This window comes from Crocodylus siamensis, chromosome 2, assembly GCF_052110815.1.
Source record: "Crocodylus siamensis isolate JL-2025a chromosome 2, ASM5211081v1, whole genome shotgun sequence".
NCBI classification, from domain to species: domain Eukaryota; kingdom Metazoa; phylum Chordata; order Crocodylia; family Crocodylidae; genus Crocodylus; species Crocodylus siamensis.
Window position 1 is genome coordinate 218,229,879 of NC_143396.1, and position 20,820 is coordinate 218,250,698.

At 42.4% G+C, this 20,820-nt stretch overlaps 2 protein-coding genes across 5 annotated transcripts in view; both read left to right on the top strand.

Annotated features, from left to right (window-relative positions):
* Window positions 1-20,820, top strand: part of PRDM11 (PR/SET domain 11) — a 64,591-nt gene that overhangs the window by 31,758 nt on the left and 12,013 nt on the right. For all 4 annotated transcript variants that reach the window (XM_090032994.1, XM_090032993.1, XM_090032996.1 and 1 more), the window contains exon 6: window positions 18,319-18,506. In XM_090032994.1, coding sequence (XP_089889120.1) covers window positions 18,319-18,506 — 188 coding nt within the window. The remainder of the gene's footprint in view (window positions 1-18,318; window positions 18,507-20,820) is intronic.
* Window positions 2,330-12,702, top strand: LOC149871704 (uncharacterized). The gene is made up of 3 exons (XM_090032997.1): window positions 2,330-2,350; window positions 6,504-6,916; window positions 8,787-12,702. The coding sequence occupies exons 2-3, from the start codon at window positions 6,508-6,510 to the stop codon at window positions 9,371-9,373; spliced, it is 996 nt and encodes a 331-aa protein (XP_089889123.1). The 5' UTR covers window positions 2,330-2,350; window positions 6,504-6,507; the 3' UTR covers window positions 9,374-12,702.

Here is a 20,820-nt window from a genome sequence, read left to right on the forward strand (position 1 = left end):
CTGCAGTTGCATCTGAAAAAAAGCGAGCAACTGTCTCCTTGCCATAATTTCTAGATCGACTGCTTTACAGATTGGATTGATTCACTAGGATGGGTGACAGTTGCATGTACAGAGCAGCAAGGGTTGATGCCAAGTTTGTTCTACATTTATGTATCAGTTTGTATATGTTTGACCCACCAAATCTGAGACCATTTTCATATCCCTGTGATGAAATTTTGGACTTCCAAGTGCTTGACATTCAGAGAATTTAGATCCTCTTTAACCAGGACAATAGACACAAGTAGGGAAAGAGCATAAGGCAGGGTGGGTGACACTGTCACAAGACCAATATAATGGAGCATTTCCCTTTTTGTCTTTCTTCATCTCTAAGAATTTTCTGAAGCTGGACTGCATGTTCTCCTGAGATGGCCATTATCAAAAGAGCAATTCCATTTTATCTTCAAAACTCTATATAATCTCCATTTAGCATGACAAGTTGTTGTAACTAGTATTGTGTGAAATTTAGTGACTTTGGTTTGCAGGGTTTTGTATTAATTTTTTCCTCTGTTTCAATTCCCATAGTGCTTGGTTTGAACAAATGCTGTGACTCAAAGCAAACCTCAGTTAAAATCTTTGCTTCTTCTGACTTGAATAGGAAACTAGCAACTTATTTCAAGTTCTTTAATTTTACAAGGGCCTTCAAAAAATCCAGCACCAGACCCATTGTGTCTGGTTACTTGTGGGACATGGAGAAAGAACTTTAAACAGATCCTGGTGACCTTTTATAATAGTGGATGAGGCAGGGGATTCTTCTGGGAAATGGTATGGTCTTTGCAATAATGCATGAAGGTGACCCTTTTTGTGGTACACCTCACCAAAGGATGGAGGAAAGGCATGGGTGGAGAGAAGTAACAGATATTGTGACAGAAATGAGCCCTATATTTCTCAAAGCCTATTGCATGGCCTAAGTCCCTTAACTTATGCAGTCTGTGTGGGGAAGCCATACGGGGAAGGATTAACCAACATACACAATAAGAGATTGCAGGAGCAAGAATGTCTTCATTTTTTTCCTTCTGCATGGAAATGTCTGCATGTGGGTTTTTCAGTGGGTTGTTTCAAGGCCTGTACTGTTACTGTAACTCCCCAGTTAGACTTTTCTACCAGGATAATCATGGCTGTCTATGAACATGAGAATAATAATCATGGCACTCTCTTTTCAACTTTTCTGCCCTTTGGATGTGGCCAAGGATAGATGCCTGATTCCATGAACTGTGCCCATTTAATTTAATTTAACACACCATTTTTTGTAAAAAAATTTCAGACAGGACTGTTGGGTTTTTAGGGCCCTTCTGTTTCAGCAAATTGCTGTAAAGGAGTAAGAAGTAATACACATGTAAATCCCTCTGAAACTACAGTAGAGCCATCAGCGTCCTTCAGAACCTTCCTATGGCACTCAGAAGTAGTACTACACTTGCTGCTTAGCAGGAGAGGGAAGAGAGGTGACAGCGTGTCTTGCTAATGGCTTTATGGGCAGAATGGTTGTGCATAGTGATCATTAGCATTTTTCAAACATTGCATCATAACTGTAGAACTTCAGAAAAAGCAAGCCCACAGAGACACCTTAATGAGGTATATAATCAAAATGGTGCATGAGCATATGTGGTTCCTGTAGAGCCTGGTAAAACCCATGCTCTGTGCCACTCTTCATTCAGTTATGCCACAGGACACAGTACCAGACTGATAAACTCTTAAATGAAGTGACAAAACTTTCTCAGCACTGAAACCAACTCCAAACTCATCCTGGGCTTCTGGAAACTATCACTGTGCTATGCAAGCTCTTTATAAGTCTGTGCAAACCGTGTCTGAAACCCTTCTGTTCACTGGATTCACAAAATTTGCCTTAAAATTGGCCAAACTGGCCTGTTTTTGTGGCATTTCATTTTGTGTTTCATGACTTAATTTGATTCACAGTGGACATGTCTCCACCTGCAATTAATGTTAATAATAAACTCTGGTGCAATTTGAGCCAAAGTAAACAAATCCCAATGTCACTGTCTACATGTGCATTTAAATGCAGTAATTTACTCCACCATCAGATAGTATCTGTCTGACAGGACTATCCTATGCCAGAGTAAATTAGTCTACTGCAAACTAATTGCAGCGCACATGTAGATGATGATGCTTCACTGCGCAGTAAATTAGTCTACTGTGCATTAAAGTGCACATGTATTCATATTCATAGATTGGAAGGGGCTGGAAGGGACCTCGGAAGATCATCAGGTCCAGCCCCCCTGCACCAAGCAGAAAAGACAACTGGGGTCAGGTGACTGCAGCAAGGTGACCATCCAGTCTCCTCTTGAAGATTTCCAGGGTAGGCAATTGCACCACCTCTGGAGGGAGCCTGTTCCACAGTCAGGACACCCTACCTGTGAAGAAGTTTTTCATAATGTTGAGCCTGAAATGGTCTTCCTGGAGTCTGTGACCATTACTCCTGGTTTTCCCCAAGGGTGCCCTGGTGAAGTTGTTCACCAAGCCCTTGATGTACGTCCCTGATATAGTGGTAAGCTGCTACCCAGTCCCCTCTCAGCCTACTCTTCTTCAGGCTGAAGAGTCTCAGGTCCCTCAGCCTTTCCTCATATGGCTTGCCATGCAAGTTTCTAATCATACGGGTGGCACCATCATTTAGATGTGCCCAGTGGGAGGAAAAGAGTGGTACACTCCCTGAAACCCCAAACTGCTTTTTTAGATACAGCTTGTAGCTGAGTGCAGCTGTTCCTTTTATGGTATTGGCATTGGCAGCAAAAATTGGGACCTGTAATTCACTGCCAGTGCAGCATACTTTGGCTTGAACAGTTAGCTAACATTCATGGTCTCGTGGGTTATTTCCATTGGGAAGAAATGATGAGGGCCTAATGGGGTTTTTTTAATGGAATCCTGTTTGCTTACAAAGAAAGGTCCTAAGAAAGTCCAGTCTCACTGAAAATGATAGGAAGCAGTTTCCATGCTCTGGGTTCCAAGCCTCTTTACTACTTTATCCACAAGCAAACTCTTTATCCATAACAGCGTTTCTTAGCTTTCTCTCTGGGTCCTACTCTAAAACTTTTTTGGTTCTCCTTGGCTTTGTTGTTACCTTCCCTGAATGCCTGCAAGCAAAACATTTCCTCATCACCCCTGCCAAAACTTTACCCAGACATCTGCCTTTTCTTTCAGCCCAAGTGAGACATCTTTGTCCATTTTAGCTCATCTCCTGACCCACCTTGCTTGTGGCCTGTATTTTGAGTGGTGGCTTATATTTGTTTAGCAACTTACTCCTGAAAGAGCTGAACTGCTTCTTACATTTATCCTGAACAAAGAGCGGCTATAATATCCACCAGCTTCCTCTAGGGTCTGGCAGAACAGCAGTAAGGAATCTAGATAAATGCATCTCACAGAGGTCCACTTACCTTTCCACATGTTTTATCATATTTCATATTTTGACTAGCATATCTTAACATATCCCAAAGCACCTTGTTTTGTGTTAGACATACAGCAGCACTGGAAGGCAGACACGTGTTAGGTGGCAAGTGGCAAGTATGTGACAACTGATGCATATCATGAAAAGGAGGCGAGTGGGAAACTTTGGGCACAACACTGACTCGTGCTACCTGTCCCTTCCAAAAGCATATTAAGATTTTTAACGTATGCAGGATAAATGGGATGCTATTTTAAGATCTGCATTTGACTCAGGCATACAACAAACTCCATAAAATAAAATATAACTTCTTCATAAGGTGGAAGGTTTGAATCAACTCAGCCCATCTTTGAACTGGTTGTACTAGCCATGTCATTACAATGAAGCCATTTTATTGTTGTGGTCTCAAATAAGATAAAACTTTAAAGCCACTTTAGCTTTCTTTTTCTGCATGGAGCCATTACGTGATAGGTATGAAATATTCTTATTTGCGTTTCCATACTTTATAGAATTTCTTTTACCCCAGAATTTCCAGAGTTAGTAATAATTGTGGGTGTGGTGGGTTTTATTTTTTCATTTTCTTTTTTCTTTTTTGATTATTTTTATTATCACCATTTTCTATCTTAAATTACTAGTAGGTATGCTCAACTTCCAACTTCATTTTGATATTTATTTTGTCTGTGATTCTTTATTTTTTAATGATCAGAAACTTCATACCTGAACACTAGGCAAGAAGCCCAAAGAGAACATTTCCTTGTGACATTTTTAATTATTTGAACATACATAACATCAACCTTAAATTACTGTTTTTCTTTTAGGGTCAGAGTCACCAGTGTACTCTGGCTGCTTTCCTTCCCCTGGAATAGCATAAAACAACTGCATACTAGTTGATTAACATGGGCTTACAACTGCTTATATTACCAAACCAGTGTGAAGACACCGAAGTGGACTCTGGTTTCTCTCAATCCTTTAGTCTTTCATATTCTGTGCACTTGTTGCCACCTCTTCTTCCCCCTCCCCAGCCCCCAACCCAACACACACATTGATTTACTATGTACACATACTTATTTCCATTGTTCCTTCAGCCTACATTCCCCTGCTCACACCCTGGCTGACTCCTCTCTTCTGTCTCCCACCATTCTCTGCATACACATGTACATACCCTTAGTTTCTCCTTTCCTTTGAGTAGTTCTAGTACAAGAAGTATGCTTTTTGGAAGGAGGAATTTAAGAGTTGTCTTTCACAATTGAATGCTTCTGTCAGTGGAGAATGAATTTGCACTGGAGAGCCAAAAGACTAATTGCTCTCTTCCAGAATGGCTGCCATTTCCTACTTTTCTCAATGACTTTGCACAGTTCGGAGGTGCCCTCTTTCAAAATAGCCACTGGTTCAGCTTGGGAACAAGGAGAGAGCTGCCTCTGGGCAATATGGTAAATCCATTGTGCTGTCAAGAGGTAGAAAGAAAGCAGTACTTGGCTAAGTCTTATTTTACCATCACATGCCTAAGTGGCAAGTACATAACCATATAACTGAAGTTGGGGGCTTCAAGTTTGTGTTTTAGCCTAGCTTGGCTTACTTTCACGTTCTCAATTCAGCAAGGTCAGTAGGCCACACTGTAGGTGTTTGGGGGCAGGGGAAGAAGGGGGAGAATTGAATCGTCCAGACACGTAATGTTGGGCAAGTCCCAAAATTTTAATTGCAAAGAAACCATAATTGTTGGAAGGAGAGAACCTCCCGTCTTTTAAGGCCCTTGTCCAGGGAGCAGGAGACTCAAGTTCTAGGTTGACTTCTCAGCTCATTCTCTGCCTCTCTTACTGCAGATGACATACAAAGCAGCCAGGAAGGCAAGATGGTTGGGGCCAGGAACCAATGTGCTAGAGGGAGGGCATTTCACTGAGAGACATGTTTACCTGGAAAGAAAATGGCTCTAGGGTTTAGCGTGGGCCCCTGTTCACAATGGTGTAAAAAATATTCCAGTGCGACTTTATCCAATGAATGATAAATACAAGGTGCAGTGGGCCAGTGTCAACTGGTGAGCACTCTGGACAACTCCTAGCCTGTGGCCTGGTGGTTAAAGCAGTTTGCTGGGAAGTAGGCAGCACTGGTTCAGACTGCCTTTGGGTGAGGGCAAGGTAAAAAGCCACGGTTCCCTGCTTCTAGGGCTTACTCCAATGTGTATACTATCTGGTGAAAAGGTGGGTGGTCCCCCTCCTTCGTTTCACTTCCAGAAATATGTATGTAGAGTGATACTGTTCAACTACAGTTGGGATAGTAACTATGTGACTGTCTACAGTTGCAATTATGCAGCTACATACATTCCACTTGGGAATGTGATAAATAAGATTTAGCCCATTGCAAATGGTGAATGGAAGCAGTGGCCACTTTTGAAAGAGGATAGTTCAGAGAACTCCACGGAGAGGAGCATTATTTCTTAGCCGTGCTGGAGAAGAAACTTTCACTGGTCAAAAATAAAAGTAGAAGAGAGACCACTATTCTGTTCTAAAAAAAAAATCTTCAGATGTAGCCCATGCATAAAGTATTGCTTTTAACAGTGAGGGAAGTTATAAGAGTTTGTATTATATTTCCTTATTAGGAACATTCAGAACACAAAAATAAGTCTGATACAGGATACTAAATTTCTTTATGATCTCATTTATAAAATAACAGTTAATTCATAAAATAATTGATTTAAGTATAAATTCTCACACTTTATTTTATACTTAAAGTGCTGTAGTATTAGCAAGGTTATGCTAAAATTCATATATACATTACAAAGACTTTGAATCCCTGTTTTATGTGTAAAACTCAGTTTAACCTCAGAGCTGAAACTGGCACCTCTATAAAAGTCTCATTTTCAAGCCTGAAAGCTTCCTTTAAAAAACAAAATGGTTGCCCTTTCCTATTTTGACCAAAGAAAACTGAAAGCTTGCTGTAGGTAGAAGAAATTAGTCCCTATCCACATCTCTTGCTGGGGTCAGCCCCACTGCAGCACTGGCTATATGGTTGGATGTGAGGGATGCCTCGCGCTGATTTCCTTTTACCCAATTTTGCTTTGTGGGATATTCAACCCAAGGAACATGGCTGAACGAAAGAGGAAGCCCAAGTTTTCCAAGGAAGAGCTGGACATTCTGGTCACTGAGGTGACCCGGAACGAAGCCATGCTGTTTGGGAGGGAGACGATGCGTCTATCCCATGCTGACAGGGACAAGATCTGGGAAGGCATAGCAAGGCAAATCACATCCGTCAGCCAGGTCCCTAGGTCTGTAAAAGACATTAAGCACAGATGGGACGACATGAAGAGAAGGACCAAGGACAAACTGGCATTCATGCAGAGGTCCCTCTCCAGCCCCAGCAGCATGGGGCGGCCCTCGGCCATCGTCCTGACCGCCCACGAGAGAGCCATCGAGTCGACGCTACATTCGTCACGCCAGATGCACGGCTTCCGGAGAGCGGATCTGGACGTGGTTGACAGCCCATCAACAAGTTGTAAGTATCATTGCCTTAACAACTCTTTGTCTTTATGCTTGCACATCTCAGTTTTGACATGAAAGTGCCATTTGTGTGTAATCCAAGATACTATGTTGCTTTCCTGGTCAAGACCCAACTGTGTAATAAGCCTTCTCTGTTGATCATAGTGCAGTGAGATGGGATGAAGGAAATTTCCTTACCAGTTAATATTTTCTTCTCTATCCACACCTTCAGTTCCTTTGCCCTTATTGCCTCTTCCCCTTTCCAGTGACTTGGTATTGCTGAGGTGCTTCTCTAAAGGACAGACATGGGCTATCAAATCTTTAACGAAGCCAGCTACAGCAATTGACAGCTCTGGGGGAGGGATAACTGGTCCCAGTTGGCAGACAGGCATTTATGAAACAAAATGCAGTTTTTCACAAATGGGCATTGCAATAGACAGGAGTCTTGAGCAAGCTTTCCACCAAGTCCCAACACTAAAGGATCTGCTGCACAGTAACCAACTTCTGAGAGGCTTTTTTTTTAGTGCAACAATTGACATTTGTGCTTTGGTACCTGGTCTCTGACTTTTCTTTTTTGGGTAGCGTAATGATTCAATAACAGTAATAACAATAAAAAGAGCATGTGATGAGTGCTTTTCTATTTATTTATTGAAATAAGAGGCAATAAAGCTATTATACTTTTTAGTTATAATTAAACTCAGTAATTCCCGTGAATGCTGAACACACAAGCTGATTTGTAAGGGCTTTTAGCCTTTGCTTATGATTTTTTTTCCTCCTGTGTGTATGTAGAATTTGCTTGGCTGTGAAATTTTGGTGAAGTAGGAGAGGAAAGGATATCTTTTATTCTAGAGACTGTAGTAGTTTCAGTTTTGGGGTTCTCTCACCATGTTGTATCACTTACCTTACCTCTTCCAATTAATTAGTGGTGTTAATAGAAAGGCAAGGACAGAACTCTGCAAGTACTGGCAAAATGGGGGTTAGTTGTGAGACAACTCTTTGCACCAGTCTTTGAAAGCTAGAATGTATCTTTCAGAGTGGAAGGAATAATGGGTACATTTCTACAGGGTTTATAGCCTTTCTCATTCAGAAACTCACTTCTAAACTGCTAGCCTTTTTAAAGTTCATAAATTTTACTAGGGCATCATCAGTAGGGAACTGGACAAGCCAGTTGTCAATCATCCTAACTTTTTGACTTGTGTACACCCATGAACAGGGTTCTCATTAGATTTTTATTAATATTGGTGGCATCAAGTTAAGTTGGAATTTCCTTTGGTGTCGTTTCTTCCATCATTTTGATGTGCCTAGCTAATGGGGGAGGCAGGTGGGGGTGTCCTGTTGCTATAAAAGAGTTTCAGCATTTGATAGGACCAAGGCAAAAAATGATGACAGTCAGTGAAAACTTAGGAAGCTCCAGGTGCTGTTTCATAGCTCTTTGTCTGAAATATTTTATGATAATGCATAACCAGGTGTTTGGCATCAGGTACGTGCACATTGCTGGTGTCTTTTGAAACACTAGTCCAAAAGCCAGCAACCTCCATTTGACCAAAACATGTGGGCACTTTAGGAGAAAGTGGATCATTGCTACTGTATACAGTTAATTTAGTTCCTGCCCCACTCGGTTATACTGGATACCTGCCAGTTTGGGTTCTTCAGAAAATTTGGTTTCTTCACTCTCGGCACTTGGTCACAACATTGATTGCCTCGGTATTCATTTTTGTGTCATGTGAGCAAGCATGTTTTAGGTATGCACCAGAACATGTAACCAGAGACTTGTCTCTAATACCAGAATAGTGAAGGGAAACTTTTCTGACTGCTATGAGATCTCTTGACACCATTGATGAGAAGTTTTCATGTTAATAATTTATACTTTTTGTTCTGTTTTTAAGCTGATGAAGATGAGGAAGTGCCAGGCCCCTCGCGGGAACATCATTTCTCATCGCTGCAGAGGGACAGTGCAGAAGCCAATCAGCTCTCTGGGCCCTCTCTCCTCTGCACCTCTTCTTCATCTGATCAGTCAGAAGCTGCCAGCCAAAGGCAGGAAGTGCAGCACCCATCCCCACGAGCCCAGTCGTCCTGCAGAGCCCCTCGCCCACGCACCAGGAGCCCACCCCTCTCCAGCTTTGACCGGCAACTTCTCCATTCCCACATACAGCAGACAGACCTGTTCAGGCAGTTCTGCCAGGAACTGGTAGCTATCCACAGAGACATGGCGGACAGCATGCATGTCATCAGCCAGAGGATGGCTGACCTGACTGGACAGGTTGGCCAGATGTGTCAGGCCCTGACTGAAATCCAGGATGGGATCCAGGCTTTTCAAAGGATGCGGGACCCAAATGCCAACCAAGGGACCCTTCAGCAGGCAGCCTGCTCAAAGAATAGTCCCGAGCCCAGTGCAGAATCCAACCAAAGTCCTCCAAAGCAGACCCGTCTTGCACGGACTACCAGGTCACGGAAGAGAAAACACCATTTTTAGTCAGCTTTATATTAAGTAAAGAAGGGTCTCCCCTCCTGACCTGTTGCAGATTTACAGGGCCTTCACACATGGTTCAGTATTACATGGAAAGGGACAACAGGCCTCCTTCCACCCTTAGGTATAAAGTAGTAAGAATTATGGCAGGTGAGTAGACCTGGTCCTGACAAACCAGAGCCTCAAACTCTTAGAATCTGGAATGTAGGGCAGCTCTACTACTTCCTAGAACAGTGGTTCTCAACCTTATTGGACTCAAGGCACCCCTCCATTGCTTCTATGAATTGTGTGGCACCCAATTTCAAAAACTGATTCATAGATTACAATGCTCACTTCCTTGCAGAGGGGTCCAGTAGTGAGGGTGGAGAGATGGCCAGGCAAGGACAAGCCTGAGCCTGTATTTATCTGCTTATCTCTACACAGCATCCTGGTTGAGAATCATGGGCCTGTAGCATAGAAGCTATTGTCACCCTTCTTCCCCCAGCTTAAGTACTCTAGACACTATGAGATGCAGTAGGGTTCCTTTTCCTGATCACTTTAATGCCTGGGAAATATTATTTACTAAAACAGCTTATTTGCAAAATTCCTAACTAAAACTCTCTTACCCCTGTCCTCCCGCCGTCATCCTGCCAACTGGCATGTGTGCTGTGCAGTCTTAATTAGTCAACGCATCATTACAGCTTTAAAGGCTCTTATTGCTCGTTAGTTCATCTTGTGCTCAGTAATAATAGGAGATCAGGGCTTTCAGCAATCATTACACAGGGTGTTGGGAAAGTAGTGTAAATGCTGAGAAGGGGAGAAAGTGGATGCAAAGAGAACTCTTCTTGCAGTGCTGCTGTGAGAGAGAATATCTGAGCACTATTTGACACATAAATCCCTTTAAGAAAGGGTGGTCTGACACTTGGCCAGAATCCTGCAGTTCTGCACATACTTGTACTGTAGGATTTAATCCTCCTGTTCCTCCTAGTGTATCTGAAGCCCTGATTATACTTCACAGCTGTAGGTAAACCTGGGTGTTTGTATAATATGATTGCAGTCAGAGTCGTACCATATTCTTTTCTTGCATGTTATAACCTTTTTATTTTTGAACATCCAGAAATGTGCAAGATATTCGGTAGAAACAAGTAAAGACACAGGGCATGAATCTGACCTCATATATGCCAGTTTTACTTCACTGTGACTCTTTGGACATTAGGGGAGTTGTTTTGCAATTAAACTGGAGTAATTTAGGGCAGAATTTGTGCAGTGGTCTCTGCCCTGAAAAGCTTACAGTCTAATGTCCTGGTAGACATCCAAGCTAAGACCCTAAGTCACACTTTCTTTTTCTACTCAGACAAGAGAAACCAATGTTGTAACATCTTAGTTGTTTAAGTGCAGTGTAGTCAGGACAAGAGGCTCCATCACTCCATCTGCCTTTATGTGTACACTTATCATTTCAAAACCAGGTTTAATGCTCTTACTTGACCTGGTTACAACATGTAGCATCTTTTTCTACAACACACCTATGTGTCTGCTTTGTTTACATATCCGTGCCATGTTGCTTAGATCTCTAGAAGTTACTCGGCAATTCCGTCCTCCATGGTCCCCAACATTTGTTGGCCCATTGGAGAGAATACCAAGTAAGTAGGGCAGTTGTAGGCAACCACATACTTTGTTCTCCCTGTCAGCATTAGTTTAAATATTTTAATTTCCTGTGGCCTCAAGCACAGGTTCTTGTGAGCACACAAGGCCTGCAAGCCATGGGTTGTGGACCACTGCCTCAAGAGGAAACAATGTATATATAACATTCATACTGAGTAGCACTAGCAGTGTGTAAACCAAGCTATCAAGGGTATCTTTCTGTTCATAGAGCTAGGTAGGACACAAATCAGATTAGGATGCCACAGTGTCACAAGATAATTACAAACTGAGTTAAAGGTTGTTTGGGCAGTGAAGTTAGGCAACAGAATAAGGCAAAACTATGGGTTGCATTACTTCCCTTAAATGTTTTGTTCTTTTAGCTGTTTACTGTTTCTCTTATATTATGGTAATTGTCAGAAACTGGGTTCAGTGTATGACTACAGAATTTGAACCATTCCTGGCACACAATTTTTTGTCCTTCATTCAGTAGTCATAATACAAATAGGTTATTTGAAATGGCATGATAAAGGGCTTTTGTTAAGACAGCCTAGGTCTGGTAAGAGCTCCTTCTTTCTTCCAGGAATTAATCTAGTCTGGAATCCTTTAGAGAAATTTTCACAGTGCATTAAGGCCAGACCCCTTTCACTTCCCTTCCTGGCAGTCTGTCATTTTGTCTCTGTTGTAATATTTGAAGTCAGTAAAAAGCCCCCTCTTTTTTCATTCTGGGGGGTTGGAGAACAAGGAGATATTTGATCTTGGCAGTTGTTGGAGAGTCTGCAAGAAACTGATCTAATATTGTGGCTTATGGAGAATCAAAGAAGTGGCAAACTCTTTAAATGGTTTTATGAGCAAATCCAGTGCGGCTAAAGAGTATTCATATGTTATATTTTTTATACAGTTGGTCCACACTGGGCACATTTACACAAGACACTACATTGCCAGGCACAAACAGTGATGCTGCAGCAACATCATCATAGCAACACACTCCCTCACTATAGCATGTTGCTATGGTGACATAGCAGCTAAAATTTACTGTGTGCCACCAGCACCAAAAGGAAGTACTAAATGATGGCACAGTAACAATGGCACCATAGGGACACGTGTAGACGTGCCCACTGAGGTCTTAGTGCCAAACCTGCAAGGTTGGCCACCTTGATTGCATTGTCCTTGGGGACCATGGGAGCTTGGAGACCTGGTCCCTGCAGCTGATAAGCACCCACAGCTCCCATTGACTGTTAGAGGAGTCATGGGTACTTTTATGATTAGGCTATTAATGTCAAGCTCAGACATACAAAAGCACTTAGTGTTTTGTCTGATGGTAGGCCAGACAGCTTTAAGAGAATTCCCCTGAAGTATCAGGGCCTGGTGGATTGGTTAGGAGAAAGCACTATGGATTATAAATTCAAATGACTAGTTGGAGATGTATCTCTGAACTTCCTCTGTGAGGTTACACAGATGGGCCCACTGCCTAGGGACAGATTGTCTGCCCTGTGAAGGTCCTCAATGAAATGGTTTCTCTGTACTATCTTGAAGTAGGGTACTTCTTCCTGTACATATCATGTTAACTGGTTATTGAAGCCTTGCAATTAAGTGCCCCTGTTAAAGCATATGGCTTTGCTTACTCAAGTATTTCCATTTCTTGTATATGCTGGAAAAGTATTTCTTTAAAAGTATTTTTGTTAAGATTACAATAAATATATAACAGTTTTAACACGCATGCTTGTTGAGTCATTTGTTTCTCCTATTCATCTCTGCCTGAACTTGTCCCAGGGAAGCAGTTGCTTAGTTAAAGGCATGCAACAAATTTTGCAAGGATATCTTCCTTGCTGTTGCAGATGCCCAGGCATCCCCAAAACTACCCAGTGCCACACAGCTGGAGTGACATTCATACATTTGCCAGCCCTCTTGCTGTACGGCTGGGTTGCAGGCAAAGACTGCCTGTGCTCAGCTGGAACGTGAGCGGCAAACTGCAGCTATTCAGTTGTGCCATTGGGTCTGATGCAGTTCCTGGCTTCCTTTACTTCCCATTCTGGCCCAATACCAGCAGAGGCAGCCCCTAGGGAGGAGACAGCATCTGATAGGGAGCAGAAAGGAGCAAGGTGGGATATGGGGCAAGAAAAAGAATGTGGCCATACTAAGGAAGTTGATGGGGAGGTGAATATGATAACTGAGACCCTGATCCCTGCTAAGGATCACCTCCCCAAGCTCTCCCATTATCTAAAAAAAACAGCACATCGTTGCAATGGCTCCTGGCTCCCTTCAGTACTTTAGACTTCACTGAGTACAGTGGTTCCCTCCAAGTCCCCTTTTTTCTGAGGTGTGCCTCTCTGTACCAGCTGCCACACAGATCAGAAGGACCCTGGGAGTAGCTTTTCCTCAAAGAAGGGATGCACGTGGAACTACATAAATACTATAACCCAGGCTACAAATTTCACCTAGAGAGAGAAGCAGGTCAAAAGGAATTTAGAAGAGCACTGAGCTGACAGATTGAAAGTATATACTGCAGGGACAGCTTCTGTATAGCTGGGGTCACTACTACTTACTTTTCCAACAGCTAAGGAATTGATGCAAGTCAATACATACTAGCAAGTACAGGAAAGGCTCCTCTATATCTCAGTACTACAGTGAATACCTGTCCACTCTTGGGTCATGGCATTTAGCTGAATTTGAGGAGGCTGGACAAAATCTTCATTCAGTCTTAGAGATGGCTTTGCTGTTACTCGGCAATTAGGCCTGTCTAAGCCAGGAAATATAGAGAATGAGACTGTCGCACATGAGAAAGCTCAAGCTAATTTTTTTCACTTTACTCTGTGTGCCTCTCACCAAAAGAGAAATGACTACATGAATAGGTTTGTGTGTCCAGGGTCACTAGTATCGTTCTCCGTGTGGAATGGCCAGTAAAACTTAGAACAGTTGCTTGGGAATAGGATCTTCCATTTATGTCTTAAGCTCTTGCCTAAACACTAGGACTGTGCAAAACAGCACCGTTTCGTTTTGACTTCCATTTCACTATTTTGAAGGGACAGTGTTTCCTTTCACTTTTGGCACATTTCAACATTTCCCCCATAGGCTATAATGGGACTTGCGAAAATGCCTATCACTTTGTCATTTCTTGCCTGATTTGGATGAAAATTGCAGGGAGGGTAGCCCCGCCTGAGGGCATGAAGCCTGTCAGGTTTCAAGGAGATAGGTGCAGGAGTTTCTGGGAAACTGCACCTTAAAATGTTCAAAACAAACTCATATCACTTGCCGGCAGCAGCAGCCTGCTGTCATCCCTCATCATCTGGGATCCCATGCCCCTGGGAAGAGCTGGGGCAAGTGATCAGAGAGCTGGGGGAAAGATCGGGGAGCTGGGGAACCCAACCGGGAACTGGGGGACCTTGAACATTCCCCCAGCTCCTTGTTCGAGTCCTCCAGCTCTCTGATCATTTCCCCAGCTTTTCCCATGGGGCGCGGGCCCCTGGATCTGCGCACCGGGTTTCATCAGGCTGCCGCTTCAGGCTAGGGCCGGCGGCAGCACTGCAGTTTTCCCAGCACTCAGCATAGGCAGCGCCAAGTGGCTGCTGCTGGCCCCAGCCTGCAGCAACAGCCTGGTGAAACCCCACACACAGATCAGGGGCCTGCACCCCCTGGGAAGAGCTGGGGAAATGATCAGGGAGCTGGGGGATCAAACCAGGAGCTAGATGTCAATAGCAGAGCAGTCCTTCCCCCCCACTTAGTTTCTGTTTAGCTGTAAGCAAGCCCACACAATTTGAAACTTGAAACGTTTCAAAACTTTCTGAATTTTCAAGTGCCCTTGTTTTGTTTTGAAGCTGTTTCAAAGCCTTTCATTTCATTTCAATTTCACTGTTTTGAGTTTGTAGCGCATAGAAGCAGCTTCGAAACAAAACACCTGTCGAAATTTTGCATAGCCCTACTAAACACAGAATTCATTTCAAGTAAATCTGTTTTGATATGACTCCAGCACCCTCATGTAGCTGGCCTTGCTTTGAGTTGAGTGCCTTGTGCCCACACAAAGGGGATGGTCTGTTTTAGCTACATCAGTTGCCAGAAACACTGAACTATGTCACTTTAGTGTGTGTGTAGACAAGGCGCAAGACCTAGACTAATCACTGGGTGGTGTCTAGTAGCTAGGGAAACAGCTGTTTCCAAGGTTGGCAATGACAACAGTGGAGTGATCTGCCCAGGAGGGAAGGTTTCTGGCAGCCTTTGCCTCATAAATTCTATTAGACTTTACCCAGATCTGTCTGGATAAGGTCTATTAGGAAAAATGCAGAATTCTTCCAACCAGGAATTTTCTGTCTCCTTCATTCAAACATGCCACAAAGTCTAGGATGTTCTTCCTTGCTCTGATGACAGTTCTTAGTTCAAGGACTTTTGATAAAACTGAATGTTTTAAACTGGTGAATAGAAAAGCGTTGTTGTTTGACGCATATCTAACACGTGGAACTCACTGCCATATGATAACCCTGAGGCTAGAAGCTTGATAAGATTCAAGGACAATTTGTTATGAAACTGTCTCCATTTAGAGTAGGTAAGGGAAAATATAAAGGCTCTAAGCCCTCTTATTTCAGGGTAAAAAACAACCACTTGCTTCCAGGGTTGGCATCCATTTCTATAATGGCCCTTTTTGTGCTTTTTGCACCTTCCTCAGAAATTGCTGCTATTGACCACTTTCCAACACTAGGTTGATATGGATGGACTCCTGGTCTGATCCAGGATTTTACCATCTGCTGCGTTTCTCTGTTTGCCCTTCCTTCTCTCTGTCTCTTCCCCTTTCCCTAGTTCACAGTACAATGGAGGTCAGGAAATGGCAATTTAAACAGTTTGTGTTTAGAGCCATGTTAGGGAAGAAGTAGTGCACAACCAGTGTGATTTGTAGGTGGGGAAGCTGGGCAGGTGAAATAGAAATGTTAAGGGAACATGAGAGGTGGAGTTTTGGGTCCTTAGAGCCTCTCATGAGCAAGCAGAAATGTTGAGTGGTTTGGGGAAGCCTGGTGAACAGTGAATGGGGAAATACAGTTTTAACATTAGTTGTTCCTGTGTGCCCCAGTAGGAAATGCTACCTAATTTCTTCTCGACCTCCTCCATATCACAAACTTTAACTTAACGGAATTTTCTTTGGCCAACTCCAGTTATGGGAATGTACAAAACTATAATGCCCAGAAAATGCACTGTTGTCATCAGCAAATTGAGATGTGGCCAAGCTGCAACATGGGTGCCACAAATGGAGGGGACAGGTAGCCCTGCAGTAGATAGAACAGGCAGCAGAAAGCAAAGCAGCAAATTGGTCCGTGAGCACAGGGCTGGGAGCAAAAAGCAGAACAGAAGATTGGATGGGAAAAGTGGATTAGAGTGGCACTTGGGTAGGGAGTAAGGCTAATTTGTGGCACAGCCTCCAAAAAGGTTGCTTCCCACTGGGCTGATGAGTTTAAACACTAGATGTTCCATTAATGTCTGGTGAAAGATGTTAAGTAGTTGACACTTGTGACAGCTTGTGTATAGGACCAGACTGACTTTGTCATTGTTCCCACTGAAGTCAGTGGGCAGTTGGAGATGCAGAGCAGCTGCAAAATCTGGAAAGCATCCTGACACTTTAGTTGTGCTGGGGGTAGCCATCCTCCTCTGCTAACCACTGACAACTGCAGTAGGGCATCGTATCTCCTGGGTGTTCTAGGAAGTGTTTTCTGAATGTCTGACTATATGTTTTGTGAAGTGACTAGCAGCATAGAGAGAGGATGTCCTGACACAAGCCAAATGTTAACTCTCACATTTGGTTTTGGTACTACATTCCTCCAACATGGTGCAGGAAACCATGCCTGTGGTTTGAACGGATTATCAATGATTATAGTGCATCACAGAGAACATGCACAATAGTCTAAAACACAGCTGATTACAGTCAACCAGACTGTTGTTTAGTATGAAAACCAAAGGTGCTTGAATTTCATTTCAGGCCTTGCAACCTCCTTTCTTGTATTTGCAAAACTTGGTCAAGTTTATGAATTATTTCCCCTTTGCAATTTTGTGGGAGTGTGAGAATTCAAGTGAAAATGCACACATTTTGCTAGCCAAAGAGAAAATTGTGCTATGTTTTGATGCTGACTCATAAAGAGTAATATAATAAGAGACTGTAGGAGGAGGCTTATGTTGAAGTTTGAATCTCTGAGATCTGGAGTCTTTTAGGGCTGAAGGGAAAAGCACGCAAAGGAGAAGCAGATTCTATGTTGTAAAATATTCCTCTGCACTGTGTTCAAAAATATCAAGCAGTCGTATGTGTATAGTGACAGGGGCCTGTATCCAATCCTATGTAACTCTGAGGAAGTTGGTGGTGGTAATAGTTAAGATCTTTAGGGCCTATGGGATGTTTTTCTTTCTTCCACCATTTAAAAAAAGGGGCACTAGTAGGAATGCTGTGAGCCTTCCTCTAGATTTATATATTGTCGTATTACAAACTGCAAATTGACTGATTTACATGTTTCTCATGTTCTCAGTGAGCTGAAATTTGAGAGCAGGTAGTCAAATCTCATATCTGAACTTCAAACAGTTCAGGATAGATAAACCAGCAGAATAGTATCAATATGGGTATCAGCTTTCAAGCATCTATGGTTTTTCCACACTGGCACCTTTTTTTGCATTTGGATACCAATATGATGCAAACCTGTCAGCATAGGAGTCCATGCTTTCCTTTTTAGCCATAGTCTAGACATTTGTCTCATATACATGTTATTGCCTACCAGGACCTCAGCCCTTTTGCTATCTCAGATATTGCTTACTCAGTAAAAGAGAGGCAAAGGAATATAGCTTCTACTGAAGGGAGAGATGATGTTTAGAAAGCTGTCAGATGGAGTGGTGGGAGTCCATGATGTTCTGGTATTTTAAGGAGATTCCCGGAATGTGGGGGACTCCTAGGATGGAATGGGGTTCGGTGGATTCCAGGCATTCACCATTTCTATTTAAGACATATTATGCAAGAAATTTGCTGAAGGTGAGTGACTGTATCACCAGCACTAGTTCTGATATCCCTTCAGGTCAGCCACGTGTTGTTACAGCAGCAACAGTCAGAACCTCTTTCCTAGGCAGAAACAAGCACCCCAGACCAAAGAAACTATTTAGTATTCCTCAGTTGTTCGTGTTCATTGTCCTGTATCTCTAGCAATTTGCATATCATTACCTATAATTCCATACCCTCCAATCTTACTGTTTCTCTGGCTCTCTTTGAAGGTCATTCTGGCATGATCGCGGTTGTGGTTCAGTAGACTTTGGCTGTGAAGGGTTGGAAAAACAGGATAGAAAGTTTTTTATTCAAATCTGCCTTATAACCTTACTTTCAGGTATGTGATCATATCCCGAGAGGAGAGAGAGCAGAACCTGATGGCCTTTCAGCACAGTGAGAGGATATACTTTCGAGCCTGTCGCGACATCCGGCCTGGGGAGAGGCTGCGGGTCTGGTACAGTGAGGATTATATGAAGCGGTTGCATAGTATGTCCCAGGAGACTATTAACAGGAACCTCACAAGAGGTGAGTTTCATCCTTCCCTTCATCCCTTTTCTTTTTTTTTTTTTTTTGCCATTCTCTAGCCAAGTTTCCTGCACTCTGTGATTTGGATCATAGACATAATATCAATAAATAATACATAGCATGTGCAAGAAGTGCTGAATTTCTAAAAGCAAAGCCCATAAGTAGAGAGCCCCATTCAGCTTGGTATGTGTGCAAAAGAAAATGCAGTTGTCCTCAGGGTGTCTGAAATCACAGCAGGACATCTTCACTTTATGTTTTGTAAGAAACTGAAATAAAACATGAATATTGGAGCTTCTCTCCTTCATAAATCTCCCTGTTGTGAAGCTGCTGCACTGACATATATTAGACTTACCCTTTGTAAGATGTCTAATGCTCTGGTTCCTGTGAATAACTGTTTAAGGGAGCTCTTTGGATAGGTTTGTGTGAATGTGAAAGTGAAGTTTTCTTGATATGTTTGTATCTCTGATTTCCTGGCTTAATTTATCTCCTCTTTCTTCCATGAGTTAATTTGAGACCAACACTGCATCAACAAGAGACTCCTCAAGCACACAGCCTTATAGGGCTTATATGACATATAGGAGATTTTTTTACTGTTCATTAGATTCAGACCAATTTTTCCCTGAATTAGAATTGGTGTCTCATTATAGGAATAGTCATGCTGGAGCAAATCCAGTGGTCCTTTAGGCCAGTATGAAATTACCAATGCAAGAAACTGTAGGAGAAGACAAGATATTGCTATGCATGTATTTATCTATCTGATGCTACAGCTTTGGGAATGAAGGAATTTCTTTCCAAGCCCAGCCACAGAATGGCAGGGCCTCTGAGAGGCAGCAAAACTAAATATAATTTTATCATTAAAAATTCTCTGTGTGCTATGGCACAGCTGCTGCTGCCTTGACTTGGTAAAAGGTGTCTCCTATTAAAATAGGGGGAGGACAGGGCCTCTTGGAAGCCCTGTTGATTCTCTGTCAACCTGTAGTTTTTACACTTTCTGAATGTCATGATATATCGTCGATAATATTTGGTGAATATGCATGTATTACATTAACAATTATATTAACTATTGTATGCGTATGCACAAGCATTAGGGATTTTGTTTTCATCCCATGTGCACACCAGATGCTCAAGTATTTTGAAACTTTCAGAAAATGTTAAAAGGAAAACAGTATGTGTGCAGGGTCTACGGTGGGTTACCTAGCAGGGAAGTCTTCCATTGATGTTTCTCCCAATATTAGTCTTTGTATGAATGCCCCTTACCAAATTTTATGTATCTCTGGCCCCCACCACACAAACATATGCACTTGCATTTGGATCTTGTGTTTCTACAGATTGAGAATTTTAAGTGATAGTCTACTTAAGTGAAGCGATGAGTGTAATAGAGAACTGTATCTGGGCTCACCAGAACCTACAGTATCCAGCCACTTGGAGCTTGTTATATTGAGATAGATGGGAATGCCTATATAAAAACCTCCAGCTGTCCTAGTGAGCTAGTCCCTTGCTACTCTGGGCTCAGCATCACACAAGAGAAATGCAGACATGATCATCACATGCATTTTTAATTTGGAACTCCTGGTGTCTGCTCTGAAGTGACTCACCTCATAAGTCATTAGAAAATAAGAATCTGTTTTAAAAAAATGTTCTGTTTAAAATGCAGAGTTGTCCAAAACATGTCAAGAAAAAAAAATGCATTCTAAAAAAGCTCCCAGTGAGTGACAGAGCTTCTGTTGTTTTTCCTTTTGTTTCTGCCCTAATTTCTTGGCTTTATGGGAGGGTTTCTTATGTGCTCAAATAGCGTAACGAGGCCACAGTATTTACTTAATTATAAAAGAGCAATTGATTAAAGGAGACCATCTCTTTTAAGGTCACTTGATCAGTGGTTGAAATCCTCTGCAATGAAGAAAACAAAAAGCTAAAAAATCCAAGCTCTGCCCTTAGAAACACAGTAGCAAAATATGTTGAGTCCGTTGCATTGTTTCATACCAGAAGGCAAGTGGGGATGCAACCTTACCCTAAGAACCCAGCATGAAATCTCTGCAACGTCCAGTCCAGCCCTCCATACAGTTCCATATCTAAGTTGTTTTCAGTCTTCCATCTTTTCTGCATCCTTAGCATTGTTCTCCTCAGCGAGACACTAGTAGCGCTTACACTGTAGCTGTTTTGAAAACATGAACTTATTTTAAAACCAAACAAAAAAAAATCAGCATAAAGCAACGTCTTGTTTGGGAAGCCACCAATGCTTGAAGTTATTTACAAGATAGAAGAAAGATGGAATTGATCCAAACCTATCATCCTTTGAATTTCCAGGTAAGGAAAT